General features: G+C 56.6%; 1 protein-coding gene across 1 annotated transcript; it reads right to left on the reverse strand.

The window, feature by feature from the left end:
- Positions 1-2,995: 2,995 nt before the first annotated feature.
- Positions 2,996-8,968, reverse strand: LOC311444060 (tumor necrosis factor ligand superfamily member 10-like). The gene is made up of 5 exons (XM_084534850.1): positions 8,713-8,968; positions 6,378-6,524; positions 6,041-6,074; positions 5,431-5,538; positions 2,996-5,061 (listed from the first exon to the last, which is right to left on the reverse strand). The coding sequence occupies exons 1-5, from the start codon at positions 8,947-8,949 to the stop codon at positions 4,619-4,621; spliced, it is 969 nt and encodes a 322-aa protein (XP_084390976.1). The 5' UTR covers positions 8,950-8,968; the 3' UTR covers positions 2,996-4,618.
- Positions 8,969-14,152: the final 5,184 nt, after the last annotated feature.

Genomic DNA, 14,152 nt, shown 5'->3' on the forward strand with positions numbered 1-14,152 from the left:
CACAGATGCTTAATGAGTGCCCAAGTCTTCTGATGAAGAAAATGAGTAGTGCTGGCTCTGTGCTCTCATTTATTGGCTAACTCAAAGTGCTTGTTCCATCTCTGGCAATTATAGAAAAATAAGCTAATGAGCGCTTAAGCAGGTTGTGGTTATGACCTCAAAATCTCTTGGTTAAAGATTCCCTGTCCTCTTCATGTCTTCAGGGTGTTCTGCAGGTATTCCTAAAAAAAAAAAAAAAGATCTTTCTATAGCGTTGTACAAATGAGATCACAACCTGGAGAAAGGCACAAGCCGAGTTCTTCCTCCAGGCAGCCTTTGAGATGAAGACATTCAGTTTCTGAGGATGGCTGTGCGTGTGGCCGTCGGGTTGACCTTGCCCAGCCACCAGGCCTTTCAATTAAAATCAAACTTAAAAAAAATCAGGGCCTGTTCTTTGTACCAGCAAGCATTGAGGCACCTTTGCTTGGTGCTGGAATCATCAGTGTGTCTGTGGGAATGGGACTGGAGTCTCCCTGCCACGCTGGGTGGGATGTGCACAAGCAGGAGATTACCCCCTGCCTCCCCGCGTCGGTGCGGTATGGTCTTGAATCCAACACCTCTTGCTGTTTGTTTTTTACATTTGGTTTTAATTTGGGAAACTTCCAACCATTGCCCTTCTCCACAGCGCTGGTGCAGGCAGCAGGGCCCCGGATTTCTTCCCCGGGTTGTTCCCTGCAGCACTAGCAGTGCCTGCCCTCCCTCTGTTTATCCTGGCGGCGGGGCTTTGTGTCCTTGCTGATAATGGGGTCATCTTGTGTCTGCAGCTGGTGAAATCCCAGGGCTGACACAGAACACCCCCCTTTGTGAGGCAGAGAGGGGTTTCTGGTGATGGTTGCTGCAGTTCTACATGACTGCAATGCTCGGAATGGAGGCTGGAGCACCTGTAAAATGCTGCTGCTGCTTTACCAGAGAAACCAGGAGCAGCTGGAGTGCACACCTGGTTCCTGAGCTGTCTGAGAGCCAGCAAAGGAAGAGGTCTGTACCTGGGATGTCAGAGGTGCAGTTGTCAGCAGGTCTGGTGCTGGAGGCTGCTTGCAAGCCTCTCACCCCACGGCTGGGCCCTGTGAAGCACACACAGACCAGGGGGACTGGAAAAGCTGCAGAGCTGCCAGAGGTGTTGCAGTGCCTTGACAGGACAGTCCCAGGCCGAAGCCAAGCTACCCCTCGCTGTGCCAGCTAATTTTTTCCCCTAGTCTGTCACTTCGCTCATTGCCCAGTGGTGCCTGGCTCTCAGCAGACTAAGGAGGATGACACTTGGCCTGATGCTTTTGTAGTTCGTCTTGTATAAAAAAAAAACTCTGCCCACAAATCATCTCCTGCAGATCCGAGTTGTCTGGTCGAGCTCTGAGCTCCCCCAGCTGTTGCCAAAGGCAGCTCAGGGGCTGAGGCCACAGGAGCCCAGCTGAGCTCGGTGCTCTTGGAAGAGCCCTGGGAGTCCGATTCCTGGCGCTGGTCAGCAAGGCAGCCCAGAAAGCAAGAGGGAAGATGAGATTGGTAAGAATACAGTCCCATTTAAGTGGTACTTCTTGAGGGAAGGGTTTTGCAATAGCGCCAGAAGCCCGCTGGTCTGTAAGCGTGCAGCGAGGACTGGCGCGGTTGGGGATCTTTGCTAAAACAGGATTGCGTGTGACACAGCTGTGCTGCAGGCTTCGCTGCTTTGTTTGTGTTGGGCAAGAGCAAAACATGACGGTCAGAGACGAGCACGCTTCGTGGCCAAGCCTTTTCCATCTGTGAGGCCATGGGACTTCCTCCAGAGAGGGGCTGCTGGGGCTGAAGCAAGGCTCTGCAGGGATGACACAGAAATGCCAGCAAGGGGAATGCAGGGGGTGCTGGGCATGGAGCAGGGTGGTGTGTGGGGGCAGCCAAGGATGGAGACAGAAGGCTCAGGCTGGAAAGCTGTGGGATGGGCAGCAGGAACAAAGAGCAACTCTTGCCTAGCTTCAGTGTGGAGGGGAACAAGCCCATCTCAGCACCCTGGGGTTTGGCCCTGGCTTGGCTGAGCTGTCCCAGGTCCCAGCAGCCTTGGGCTGGGCTTGGCAACCCCAAAGCAGAGAGAGGAGCAGCACAAGGACTCCCACTACCCCAGAAAACTGGGAGGTAGCCCACGAGATGCCAGCCTCCTGCTACTAGTGGGCGAGAGCTGATGGGAGCAGTTGGTTTCCTGCATGGCATACCCAAGCATTTCCTTTCCCAGCACCGTGGAGGAGAGCTGCAGATGGCTCAGGATGGTGCGGAGGAATGGGGTGAAGGCTGAATGCCCCAGGTGGGCTCAGCTAGCGTGCACCTCCCCATGGGGGGCAGAAGCAGGGGTGCATCTATCTCTCTGGGAAAGCCTCAGGCATTCCCAGGGGAGTGGCAGCAGCTGCCCTGGCACAACCTTGGCCTGGGCTGCGGAGCCGTTGGAGAGATTAGGGATGCAAGATGGGACAGGACCAGCGACTGCCTGCAGCGTTCACTGGGGTCTGCCTGCAGCTCTCAGGGATGGAGCTGCTGGAAACCACGCACGCCTGCTCCCCAGGGCAGCCTTGGCACTCACGGCTCTGCCTTGATACCTGAGCTGCTTCACTGCTGCCGCTGGCGTGCTAGCACGGTGTCTTGGGGCAGGGGGGTCAGGCTGGGAGCAGGGCAGGGCAGCAGGGCTCTGCTCAGGCAGGTGAGGAGGTACGAGGGCTGAAGTCTGCAGCAAGCAGGGGGCAAGCCAGCCCGCTGCTCCCAGCCTGTGCAGCACTCTGCCTGCTGGTATTTTGTGCTGGATTATCTGCCGTGGCAAGGAATGTGGTGTGGGGGGGGGGCAGACAGGGCTGCTCTGCAGCGAGGGGGGCTGCACAACACTCAGATGCTCTGTGGCATGTTAGGGGAAAGCAGGGGAGCTGACTCCGTCATCAACCTGTCAAGTTTGGGCAGCACTGGGGCTGTTCAGGGGTATAGGGCTGGTTACGCAGGGTGAGCCTGATGCAGAGGTGCAAGACCAGTGCTGGAGTACAGGATTTATTTAAACAGGCACTGAGACCCCCGTGCCAGAGCTGTGCTGGCAGGAGGGGTACTTGCATCCTTTGTGGGAGTCTGTGCCGCTGGCTTGTCCGTGCAGAACAACTTGCACGCCAACAGCCTTAATGTGATACAGAGTACACAAGTAATTACAAAAGTGGGCTACATCCACCCAGTGCCCAAGACAGCTCTATCTATCATGTTCTGCTTCAACAAGTCTTTTGTGTCCGTCACATCCTGGGGGTTTAACAACGGGGGTTTGGTCTTGTCCGTGCTCAGCTCCATGCTGCTGCTGCTGCCTGGGCTCAAGCATGGCCTGAGCTGAAATTGTGGAGGGTAATGACCGCGAAGGCTCAGGGTGTGAGCAGGAGAGCAGCTGTGCTGGCCCAACAGGGCTGGGAGAAACAAAACCCGAAGGTCAGAAGCACCTTGGCTTGGCACTGTCCATCTGAGCTGCACCATGTCCCGCAGGCTGGACCAGCTCATCTGCAGCACAGCTTAGCATCAGGGGGCTGCGCACCCCTCCGTGCAGCCCACTGCTCTCACACAAGGCTCATGGGGAGCTGCCCCAGGCCAGGCTGCTCCCAAGGAACAGCTGATCTGGGGGTTCAGCATCTCCTCAGCACTGTCAGGGGTTTGGGTGGGCCACAAAGAAGCACCTGAGGGGGTCTGCGGGTGCTGGTGCTTGTGCCAGCTGCTGAGGACCGGGCCAGGGGCTGAAGCTCCCCCAGCTTTCTGCTCTTCTGCCGGGCTTCGCCGGGCTCCTGGTGGTGTGGTACTCTCGGCGTGATGCATTCACATCTATTTGGGGGTGGAGAGAAGATGCTGAGCGAGACGTGCTGTGCCCTGGGCTCTGTGGATGCAGTGCCACTGAGGACGTCTAATCCACCGAGGCAAGGTGCGCGTCTCTGCCACGTGCCTGGGTGTGGTTGTTTGTGCTGGTAATTAGTCCGGCTCTGTGCCCTGCTCTTTGGCTCCTCAGAAACTGATTGCTGGCACTGGCCCAGGTTGCTAACTATCCTGAAATGAAACTCCTTTGCTGCTTTCTGGAAGCGGGTGCTGGAGCTGCCCTGAGCCCGCAGGCTGTCCCCTGATGCTGTCGGGGCGGCGGGCAGCCCTGGAGCAGTGCTCACCGTGCCACTGCTCTCTGCTAATCCTGACTTCTGCCCCAAACGCCTCCAGCTCAGGCTCCCTGAGCCTCGCAGCCTGGTTTGCTGGGCCTGCCTGTGCCAAACGTGGATGCAGAGTTGCAGGGGGTTGGTTGTCCTTCCACAGGGAGAACTGGTCTCACATTTGTGGCTGTGACCCTGTGCCTCTGCTTTGTGGAGGGTTGGGGGGGTGGTTACAAGGTACACTGGTGGTGTGGCTCTTGCTGGGTTCCCTGCAGTCTCACCCAGCTCCAGCAGACACGCAGGGACCGACGCTGCACCAGGCCCCCCAGCCATGTGGCTGCCGTCCCATACAGGTGAAGGCAACGGGACCAGGAGGGGCTCTCCATTCAGAAGCAGCTCAAATAATAGCTGCTGCCCTGGGCCGCACAGAAGAGTCGACATGGCAGGGGCACAGGGGAGGCGTGAGGATGAGGAGGCAGTCACAGGTCGAGCCGGAAGGCCCCGAAATAGCTGGCTGCTGCGTCGTTGTAGTCAATGGCCAGCGAGGAGACCGAGACAAAGAGCTCATCGCCGGCCTTGAGGTCAAACAGTCCCCCCTGGTAGAGAGCGTGGAGGCCGTAGTCTGCTTCAGGAGCCCAGCACTTGGTGCCGACCCCTTTGAGCAGGAGGATGGGCTGGCTGTAGGACGTCTTCCAGTTGATGCACTGCACGAGCTGGGGGCCGGAGAGGCGGGTGCTGGCCCCCTCGCTGGGGTAGCGAAAGTAGATCTGGGAGTAGACGTAGTACTTGCCCGCCTGGTTGACCCGCAGCCGGCCGTCCCGGTAGGTGATGTTCTGCAGGTGGGAGTGGATGGTGCCGTCCTCCCAGCGAGCGATGGCGTGGCGGCAGGACTGGGAGAGGTTCCCGAAGCGCTTGGAGATCCCTGGGGAGAAGGAAGGGTCACCAAGGGGAGGGCACTGCGCTGGGAAGCATCCTCTAGGGGCAGGAGGAAGGGACGGGGTGGCCCTTTCACTCTCCCAGGGTCGTGCAGCTTGGAGTGGGGGTAGAGAGTGTGGCCTCAGGCTGGAGACACGTGCACTGTGCTTGAGGTGATCCTGTTTGGCAGGGGGGTTGGACTAGGTGATTTTTCAGAGGTCCCTTCCACCCTCGGCCATTCTGGAGAGGAGAAACCTCTCCCCATCTGCCACCAAACGCAACCTCCCACGCTGAGCCCCATGCCCTTCGTGTGAACTCTCCTCCCCATTCCCACCCTGGGAACTCTCTAGTGCCCTGCTCGCCACCCCCAACTCACCATCCAGGGCCAGGCTCTGCGGGCGGAGGGTGAGATGTGCTGAGGGTTTGCCAGGTGTTTTGGGAGGAACCTGTCCCTCCGAGGTATTGAAGTAGCTCTTCTGCGCCTCTGCGAGGAAAGAGACAAAGGGCTGTAGAGGCCAGAGTGCATGGGGACCCCCAGACCCGTGCCACCAGAGCATGTCCTTAGTGACCAGAAAGATCTGGGCAGGACTATGCCTCGCTGACCCTACAAAGAGGGTGTTTACTTGGGGATGGAAATATCTGGTCAATTATTATCTCACAGTCTGTGCTGCCCCTTTGGTAGACAGGCTCCCCAGGCTGCCCCTCCAACCCGTGCCGAGGGATGTGAGCCCCTTCCCTGCCCGGTGGGACAGTCTGTGCCCCCTGTCCCACCCCAGCTCACAGCCGTGGGGCTGTGCCTGGTGGGGTTTGCCCCCAAGCAGCCCAGCCTGCTGGCAGCCCTGGCCACAAGCTGAGCAGTGCACGCGTGGGCTGTGGCTCCCTCTGCCCAGCTGCATTTTGGGTTCAAGCAAACAGATCCTTGCTTGGCAGCACCAGGGAGCGGAGCCCCGTCCCCTGCCCCAGGTGCTCAGCCAGGACGAACTCACCCTTCACGCTCCTGTGGGCCATGTTCTCCGTCACCTGAACCATTAGAGAAGAAAAAGAGCCCCATGGTTTAAAGGTTTTTAAAGGTGCAAAGGACATTCCCCGCTCCCCAGCTCCTCACATCTTTTCCATTTTTCAGGCCGTGCCTTTGGACCCTACCAGCTCCTCGATGCAGAGACCTGCAGAGGGCCTGGCGTGCAGCTGCACTGCTCTGATCCCGCTGAAATCAAGCCTCTGCCACCCCTTCCTGAGACGGATGGGGAAACTGAAACAGGGAGACAAGCAGGACCCCTCCTCTGGTGTGTCCCACCCTCCCCAACCCCACGGGCCCATGCTCACCACAGCCACGTAGGCTTTGATGGTGTTGGCCAGCTTGAGGCAAGACTGGTCGCTGATCAGCTCCTCCAGGTTGGAGCCCTCCTGCTGCTGGTTGATGAGCTGCAGGCACCTCAGCTCCTCCAGGCTCCCTTGTGACTGGGCTTTGAGCTGGAACAGAAACACACAGACGTCCATGAATTGCACAGAGCAGGCGAAGGCAGTATGTGTGAGTGTGATTTGGCTGGTGGATGCAGAGGAGATTCCCCTGGAGGGGATGTGTATGGGTTCAGCTGCCTTTGGCCTGGCTCCTGCAGCGTCAGGGGTTCTCACGCACCTTCCCCCTTCCAGGACTGAGCCGTACTGGCTGGAGGCCGAGCACTCAGCCCAGGCAGGTCTTAAAAACTTCCTAGTCTGCTAGCTTGTGGTTTGGGATGGGAAGCCTGCCTTCCGTACGATGTGAGCTGCTGCATGGTGAGCTGTGCCTCGCCAGCTGGCTTGGTTCTGACCCCAGTATCCCAGTGGGGTGAGGTACTACAGCTGACAGGCACGGCCGGCTGCTGGGTTGCTGTTCTGCTGTATAGGGTGTGGGAAAACCAAGGCACAGATGGGACAACTGCCCTGAAATCAGCGTCCCAGGAGCCAGGAACGAACACAAGCACCTTGCCCATCCCACCTTTATCACCTTGGTCTGTCCCAGATCAGGACACAGGGCTTGGCCTCGATGTCAGTGTCACCAGCATCCTGTGCTTCCCAAGGGTCCCTGCCTGCTCTAAGCCCTGCAGCTCCCACCAGACCACTGCCTGCCCCTTGACTGGGATCAGCGGAGACTCTAGTACCTGCAGAAAAGCTACGTGAAATAAAACAAAAAGTATTTTTTTTTTCCTATTGGGCCAACAGTCAGTCCTAGCGCTGGCGGGCTGGATTTGGATTTTTGTTTCAGAGGTGGGCTGCAGCGATGAACGCAGAGGAAGTGGTGTGGTGGCTCGTACAGCTGGATGACTGCAAAAGGGTGAGCGTAGCCCGAGCAGTTTCGCCTCATGTGGATTTGGCCAGCGAGGCTGCAGTCGTGCAGGGACGTGCCTGTCTGAGTGGGTGGATGCACAGCGCCTGCTGAGGAAGTAAAGCTCCAAGCAGTGGAGCTCCACAACACGAGCACATGCTCAGTCCCAGCATAACCACGGGCACCGCAGGCACCGCAGCCGCACGCTTTATCCCTCTGCCCACTAACAGCTGCCTGGCACTGACTACAATGCTAATTGCCTCGAGGCTGCCTGTGCCACCAGCACTTCTCATTTTAGAGGGTAGCCGCTCTGCCCGCCTTGTCTGGCTCCCCTCCTGGGAAGCATGCACAGGGTAAGGCTTTGAATTAAGTGAAAAGCAGGAGAGAAAATTCTGTAAAACTGGGGGAGGGGGGTGGCAGGGGGAGGACCCGGTGTATGCGTGTGCACTGGGGTGAGGACAGGCTGCCTGGGTTGTTCAGAGACCCCAGGTGTGCTGAGCTCTGATTGCCTACACCTAGCACTGATCCCGTGCAGGGACCTGCTGAATAGCCTCCAAAATCATCCGAAAAGGTAAATTCAAGTGGCAATCTGCCTTCATACATTCCCTGAGGCTCTGTCTGCCCACATTTCCGTTCTCTCGCTGCTGCTTTTCATGTAAATCCTTCCCAGTGGGTGCCACATGGGATCCAGGCACGGAAACAAAGCCTGGAGGGGAGTCTGCTCCAAAGGATGCTGGACCGGGCACCAGACAGGCTGTTCCTCCTGCATTCAGGGGCAGAACTTTTCCCATTTTTTCGCCCTCTGTTGTGGTTTTGTGCCATGCTTGGCACTCCAGCGCTCTTTTCTTGCCGACGATCCCTCCATCACCAAAGCTGACGGTTACCAGTGGTGGAGCTGCCCAGAAAGCTGCTTGGCAGTATTTAGTTTCCCTTTCTCCATAGCAAAGAGCTCTTCTCATCGGTGTTTACCCTCCTCAACCCTTCCACTGCTAGGGGATCTTAGCAGGGACAATAGTGCGCGTAGCTGGGTTTGCCAACAGGATCAGGTTGTTGCAGCAAGGACAGCACCCGTGCGATGGTCAGGGGGGGCCCTGAAGCTCTTGGGACCAGTGGTCCCCAGCAGGCAGCAGTGGGGCAGGGTCATACCTGATGGCTACGTGCTGGGACCGAGCAGGAGCTCCCCATCCAGCTCCTAAAGAGGCTTTAGCAGCCCTGCAGGGTGCTGAGCCCCCTTCCCCGGGGCTCGGGGCGCCCCCTCCCTGCCTCCCGGGGGGGGCTCCTGCCCCCAGCCCGGCTCCGCCACGAACCCCGAGCCCCCTCCCGGTAGCGGCAGCTTCGTCCCGGCGGCGGGCTCACCTTGGAGATGGCCATGGTGAAGTAGACGAAGAGGCCGGTGGTGGAGGCGATCTGCAGGGCGACGATGGCCATGACGGCCACGCTGCCCCACAGCGGCCCGCAGCACCGCCGCCTCCGCCGCTTTCCCCCTTCCCACCGGGGGTCGCCGCCGGGGCCGTCCCCCAGCATGCGGGCCTCGGAGCCGCCACCGGCAGCGGAAAGCCCGTACGGCCCGGCCCGGGGCTGCTGCGGGGCCATGGCCCGGCCGCCGCCGTGCTCCGAGGGGAAGGGAGCGGCGGCGGGGCGGGCACGGGGCGGGCCCCGCCGGGGGTGGGCCCGGGGCCGTCGGGGAGCGCTGGGGAGAAGCAGTCCCGGGTCTGGGTGCTGGGCTGGCAGAGGGGAAAGGGTGTTTGGGGGTTCTCTAGTGGCCGGCTGGCGATCCCAAAGCGTTCCCAGCTGCTGGGAAGGGTTGAGATGTTGGGAAAGCAAAAGGAAAGGCCGGAGGAGGGCTGCTGCCTGATGGCCCCGCGGTCAGGTGTGACCCGCTGTTGTTAGCTCTGCAGTGGGAGTGAGACCTGAGTGAAGCACAGCAGAGCTTTGGCTTTCTCTCCTCTAAGGATGGGGCACAGGGAAGCCGTGGTCTGTCACCCGGCCCCAGCAGGCAGCTGTGGTAGCACCGAGTGGTGTGCTGGGGGCAAATCTGTGGCTTGGGGCAAAACAGGGCCTGACTGTGAGCGAGAGGCTGGACCCTGGTGAAACCCACGATGGGAGAAGCTGCCCCGTGGCCCATCGCCCTCCCAAGTCTTCGTGCCACAGCCACCCTCGGCAGGGACACAGTGGCTCATTTTTCTAGCACTCTCACACGATGAATGGCATTTTTTCCTTTAAGAAAAGAACTTGGCCCACTCCTCATCCTGCCTGCCAGAAGTGGCACTGTCTTTTCCACTGAATCCTGAAAACGCTGTCTTTCTGCAAATTTCCAGCAGGGAAGCCCCAGTGGCCCACATGCTGCTGGTCAGGATTCAGGGAGAGGGAGCTATTCACAAGTAGGATCTCATTAAAAGGAAAGGAGCAGTTCCAGCAGCTCTTATTACGAGACATTATGGCTGCTCTGATCCCTTTGTGTGTCTGGGAGGGAAGCATCAACTTCCTCTCTGGTCCCTATTTGCCGTGGGCTGGGGTAAGGAGGGATAGGAATTGTCCTTCCCTCAGTGCCAGAGCAAAAGCTTGAACTAAAAACCTCTCAAGCATCTTTCCAGTCCTACTTTAATACTGCAAACTCCTCTGGCCCATACAGGTGGCCTCATTGTTCCTGGAGCACTGGATTTAGAGCAATCATCCCAGTGAAGCAGGTGGTCCCCATGCACTGGAAGCGACCCCCAGGCCGCCTTCATTCTCCTTTCCTCATCATCCCTGGCTGTCTGGTCATGGCACCAGCCGTTCTTGGTGGCCTGTGGATGTTCCTGGCTCATGCTGGTGGCCCTTCCTGGCAGCAGGTGTTGTCTCTGCAGCAGTTCACACCCACTGTGGAGGTGCTGCACCCTGGCAAAGGGCTGCTGAGCACCCAGGCACAGGAGCTAGAGGTAGAAGGTAGTTGTTTTTTTTGTTATTATTTGTTTGCTTGTTTTTGAGGGAAAAGCTCTTTGTTGCCAGGAGTGCTCATCTGTGCAGAGGTCCATCTGTGCCGCAGCAGCAATGCTGGGGAACTCCCCCCCTTCCCAGCTGCTCACCCATTCCCACTCTTCCTCGTGTTTCTTGTAAAGCAGACACTTTTGTTTTGCAGGTAACGGCTTCCTGCCACAGCCCCTGGGCAGGTCTCCCTGTGGGGTTGGTATTTGCTCCCTCCTTGCCCCTCTGGCTGATGCCTGTGCCCTCATCCTTCCTCTCAACCCTTACTCTCTGGACCCAGCACTGCAGCTGGGTTGGCAGGGCACGCACCCCAGGAGCAGTTTTGCAGCGATCTCCTCAATGGGAGATGCCTGATTTGCTCTGAATTGATGCTAGGGTCACAGTCTCAGCACTTTCATATCCCCAAGCCCAATTTTAGCCCTACGTACGCACAGATTTCCAGTAATCCCTGCAGCACTGGCCAGGCACGTCAGGCCTCTCCAGGCTGCTGGCATGCCCTGCATGCAGAGGAGCCACGTGACGAGCAGTCATGACCTTCCAGACATGGGAAAGTGGGTAACTGGTCACCTTATCTGCTTTTATTGCTTTATAAAAGACTTCACCAAGCCTTGAATAATGCAAGCTCCGTACAAATGTCTTTAGATCACTGATCTAATCATGCTGTGCCCAGAAGGATACTCCTGAGACAAGGGGATCTTGCAGCCAAAAAGCACCTGCCAAATCAAGTGGTTTCCCTCAGCTCAGTGCACGACACGGTGCCCACAGCCTGCGAGAGACAGGCATTGCTCTGCTCAGGCACCAGTGTGGGCACTGTCCCTGCTCTGGCAAGTGTCTGAAAGTGGGAGACAAGTGAGGTGACATGCGAAATGCAGTGATGGCTGTTGCCACAGGCAAGGCGCTTCTGTTGGAGCTGGGGAAGGGCACTCAGCAAGGAGAAAGGTGGCTATCCATTTCTAAAAAGGAGATTGAACCCTCCTGGTTGTTCTTCCCAATAAAAAGGCTCAGTACTTCCAGAACCAGGTTGAGTGAGTAGAGGCAAAACCAGAAAAAGGTGCGTCTGTGGGTCGAAACACTTGCAAAATCTTGCCCTAGTCTCAGGCAGCGATTCTGCCTGCTTGGGTGTTGGAGGGCTGCATGCACTGAGGGATTGCAGGAGCCCCACATGCACGGGGCAATGTTTGCCTGTCAGAGCCGCCAGCCAGCCAGCATGGGGAGAGAGCAGAGATGGTCATACTCCTGCTTGTGGTGGAGATGGACTTGAGGAGCCAAATGCATTTGCAATTTGGGACATGGATACATGTGCAGAAGCAGCCTGGGTGCTGCTCACCCATGTGCTGTGATCCTGGTCCATTTGTTGCTCTGTAGGATGGGGCAAGCACCCAGCTGTGCTCTTCTGGTGAGTAGATGCCTGGAGCTACAAGAACTTAGTAGCCTGGGGCTGCGCTCTGTGCCTTGAAGACAGGAGGTTTGCAAAGCAGCCAAGCCTGTGAGTGAGGGCAGGACCAGAGCTTTAGCTGTGCAAAGAAAATTGGGTGGGAGCCAGATGAAGAACTGCCTCCTGAGGCTGGCTGAGTTGTTTTTTTACTTTTAGTGTTTCCTGGTCTGTGCAGCAGGAGAGTTGGGCCAGCTGAGCCTGGCAGTTTGTTTCCTCAGCGCTGGGTGATGCAGAATCAGTGCAGAAAAGCAGGAGAGAGTGTTTTGCTGGGATCTTGCTTGTGTCATCAGCAAGGCACTGGAGGGGGGGAAACTAGGCAGAGATAGCCTGTATAATGCAAGTTGTGTGGGATTTTGCACTCTGCCCCTTAGATTCACTTTGGCTTTGCTTCAGGTATGCTGGAAAAATGTGCAATTCAGTCACATTAGTTTCCCAGGTTTTACAGATAGTATGTGCAGGGTCTGTTGGGTTAGCCTAGACTGGACTCGCCCACACCCCCCTTGGGATGGTCAGCAGCAGAGCATTCCTTCCCAGTTCCCATCTTCTGCAGCAGAGATCCAGACCCAGGTCTCATTTTCCTGAGGCTGTTCCTTTAAGGCAAGCCCCAGCCTGGCCTCGTTTGCCTGAGCAGCTGATGATTTCTAACATGTGTTGGCCCCATGATCTTCAGTCAGGAAGCAGCAGCCCCCCTGGGATGTGAAATCAGCACAAGCAACTCAGGAAGAACTTTGCTAACCTCCCTGGCATGCTCTCTCTAACATTCGTCTTTTGATTTGAACCAGTGAATTCCTGTGCCAAGCCGTATTTGAAAGAAAAAAAAATAAAAATAAAGCCTTTTCAGCCTCTTCACACCGTAATTCCAAGTTTCAATGGGAAGCTCAGGGCTTCCAGCTGATGTACTGGATCAGTTCACCTTCCTGAGCAGGTCTGCCCCAACCACGTGGAGAATGCGCTGTGACATCTGTGCCTGACATCTGCGATCGGTTCTGGGGGTGGCAGGGACCAGCCCCGCTCCCTTGGCCGCTCCTCTCCTGTGGCCCAGCAAAGCCCGGGTGGTTCACCCCCTCCTTGGGGCACTGTAATATTTTACCAGGTAGCAGGAACCTGAGAAACAGGAAGATGCCCAGCTTATACGATGCCCTGGTATTTTTCTATCCTGGGGGATGCTGCAAATGCTCTGCTGCAGGGACATGCCCCAGCTGAGTGTGCTCTGTCAGAGGGAGGAAACGCTGCTCTGGATGCAAATTACAGAAAACAAAAATAGCAGGAGAGCTCCCAGGCTGCTTATTATGTGGAAGCAGTGCAAAGGGATGGATGCCAACGTGAAATGCGTTCATCTGATTCGTGTCAATATGGAACAATGCTAGGGCCGCATGGTATGAATGTGACCTTCTGTCTTACATAGCCTTGTATAACCACAGGTCTCAGAAAATCAGAATGTACATGTATATGGTTCTTGTATCTTGCAAAGGAATAGTCCAGCAATTTGTGTCAATAGGGGATAAGAGAACAAAGGGGTTTCAGAATGACTGCTAACTATTATGACTATTGCATGGGACACTATGCAAGTCTCAGATATCTGGCCAAGAGATTAAGGAGAAGGGGAAAGCTGAAGGATGACTAAAAGTCAAAGCTTGCAGGGGATGCTGCACAAGTCTCTGACATCCGGCCAAGATGGACAAAGGAGAAGGACAAGAAAAAAAGCCTGGGAGGAAGACTACGAGCCTTCAGCATGAGAGATCCCCAGAGGGACCACCAGAGACTGATACACATGTGCCAGTAGGAGGGTTTGGATTCCGGGAACTAATTATAATAACCCTGCCTTTTCTAGAAGTAATAATGAATATGTAGGAGCCTAGGAACATAAAAACCAGCTGCCTGATGTGACTGGTGTGCATCTTGGTGGAGCAGAGACTCCCGACGCACCCAGCGCTGTTTGCTTACCTCTATTCCTTTAATAAATTGTAAACTTTGATTGTAACCCTATTTGGGACTTCTTGGGACTACTTGGGATATGATCCTGTGTGATGTGCACTATGTGACCCTGCTTGGCAGGGGGGCTGGAGCAGATGACCTCCAGAGGTCCCTGCCAACCTCAGCCATTTCTGTGACTCTGTGATTCTTTGTCATCAGGACCAGGAAGGGGCAACCCCAGCAGACATGACTCAGCACCCAAACAGCATGACTCAGCACTCCAGAAATGTTGTCTAACAATGCCAAAGCGTTGATACAGCAGTAACTGGGTGTCCGGTTTCTCTGTGGGGTCAGCAGTCCCGATCTGCCTAAGGCCACTGTTGTACCAGCAGAAAATCTCAGCCAAAGTTGTCGTGATGGGAGGAACCTGTGTTTCTGAGAGATCCTCGGAGAAACTCTTCTCCCTCAACCCTTGAGCCCTTT

Source organism: Aythya ferina, assembly GCF_964211825.1.
Source record: "Aythya ferina genome assembly, chromosome: 13".
NCBI lineage: Eukaryota > Metazoa > Chordata > Aves > Anseriformes > Anatidae > Aythya > Aythya ferina.

Excerpts from the sequence above, each read along its gene's own strand:
- LOC311444060 (XM_084534850.1), bottom strand. The coding sequence starts at position 8,949 with ATGGCCCCGCAGCAGCCCCGGGCCGGGCCGTACGGGCTTTCCGCTGCC. Across the intron at positions 6,075-6,377 it reads TCAAAGCCTACGTGGCTGTG|GTGACGGAGAACATGGCCCA; the intron begins GTGAGCATGGGC and ends CTAATGGTTCAG. Across the intron at positions 5,062-5,430 it reads GCAGAGCCTGGCCCTGGATG|GGATCTCCAAGCGCTTCGGG; the intron begins GTGAGTTGGGGG and ends CCTTCTCCCCAG.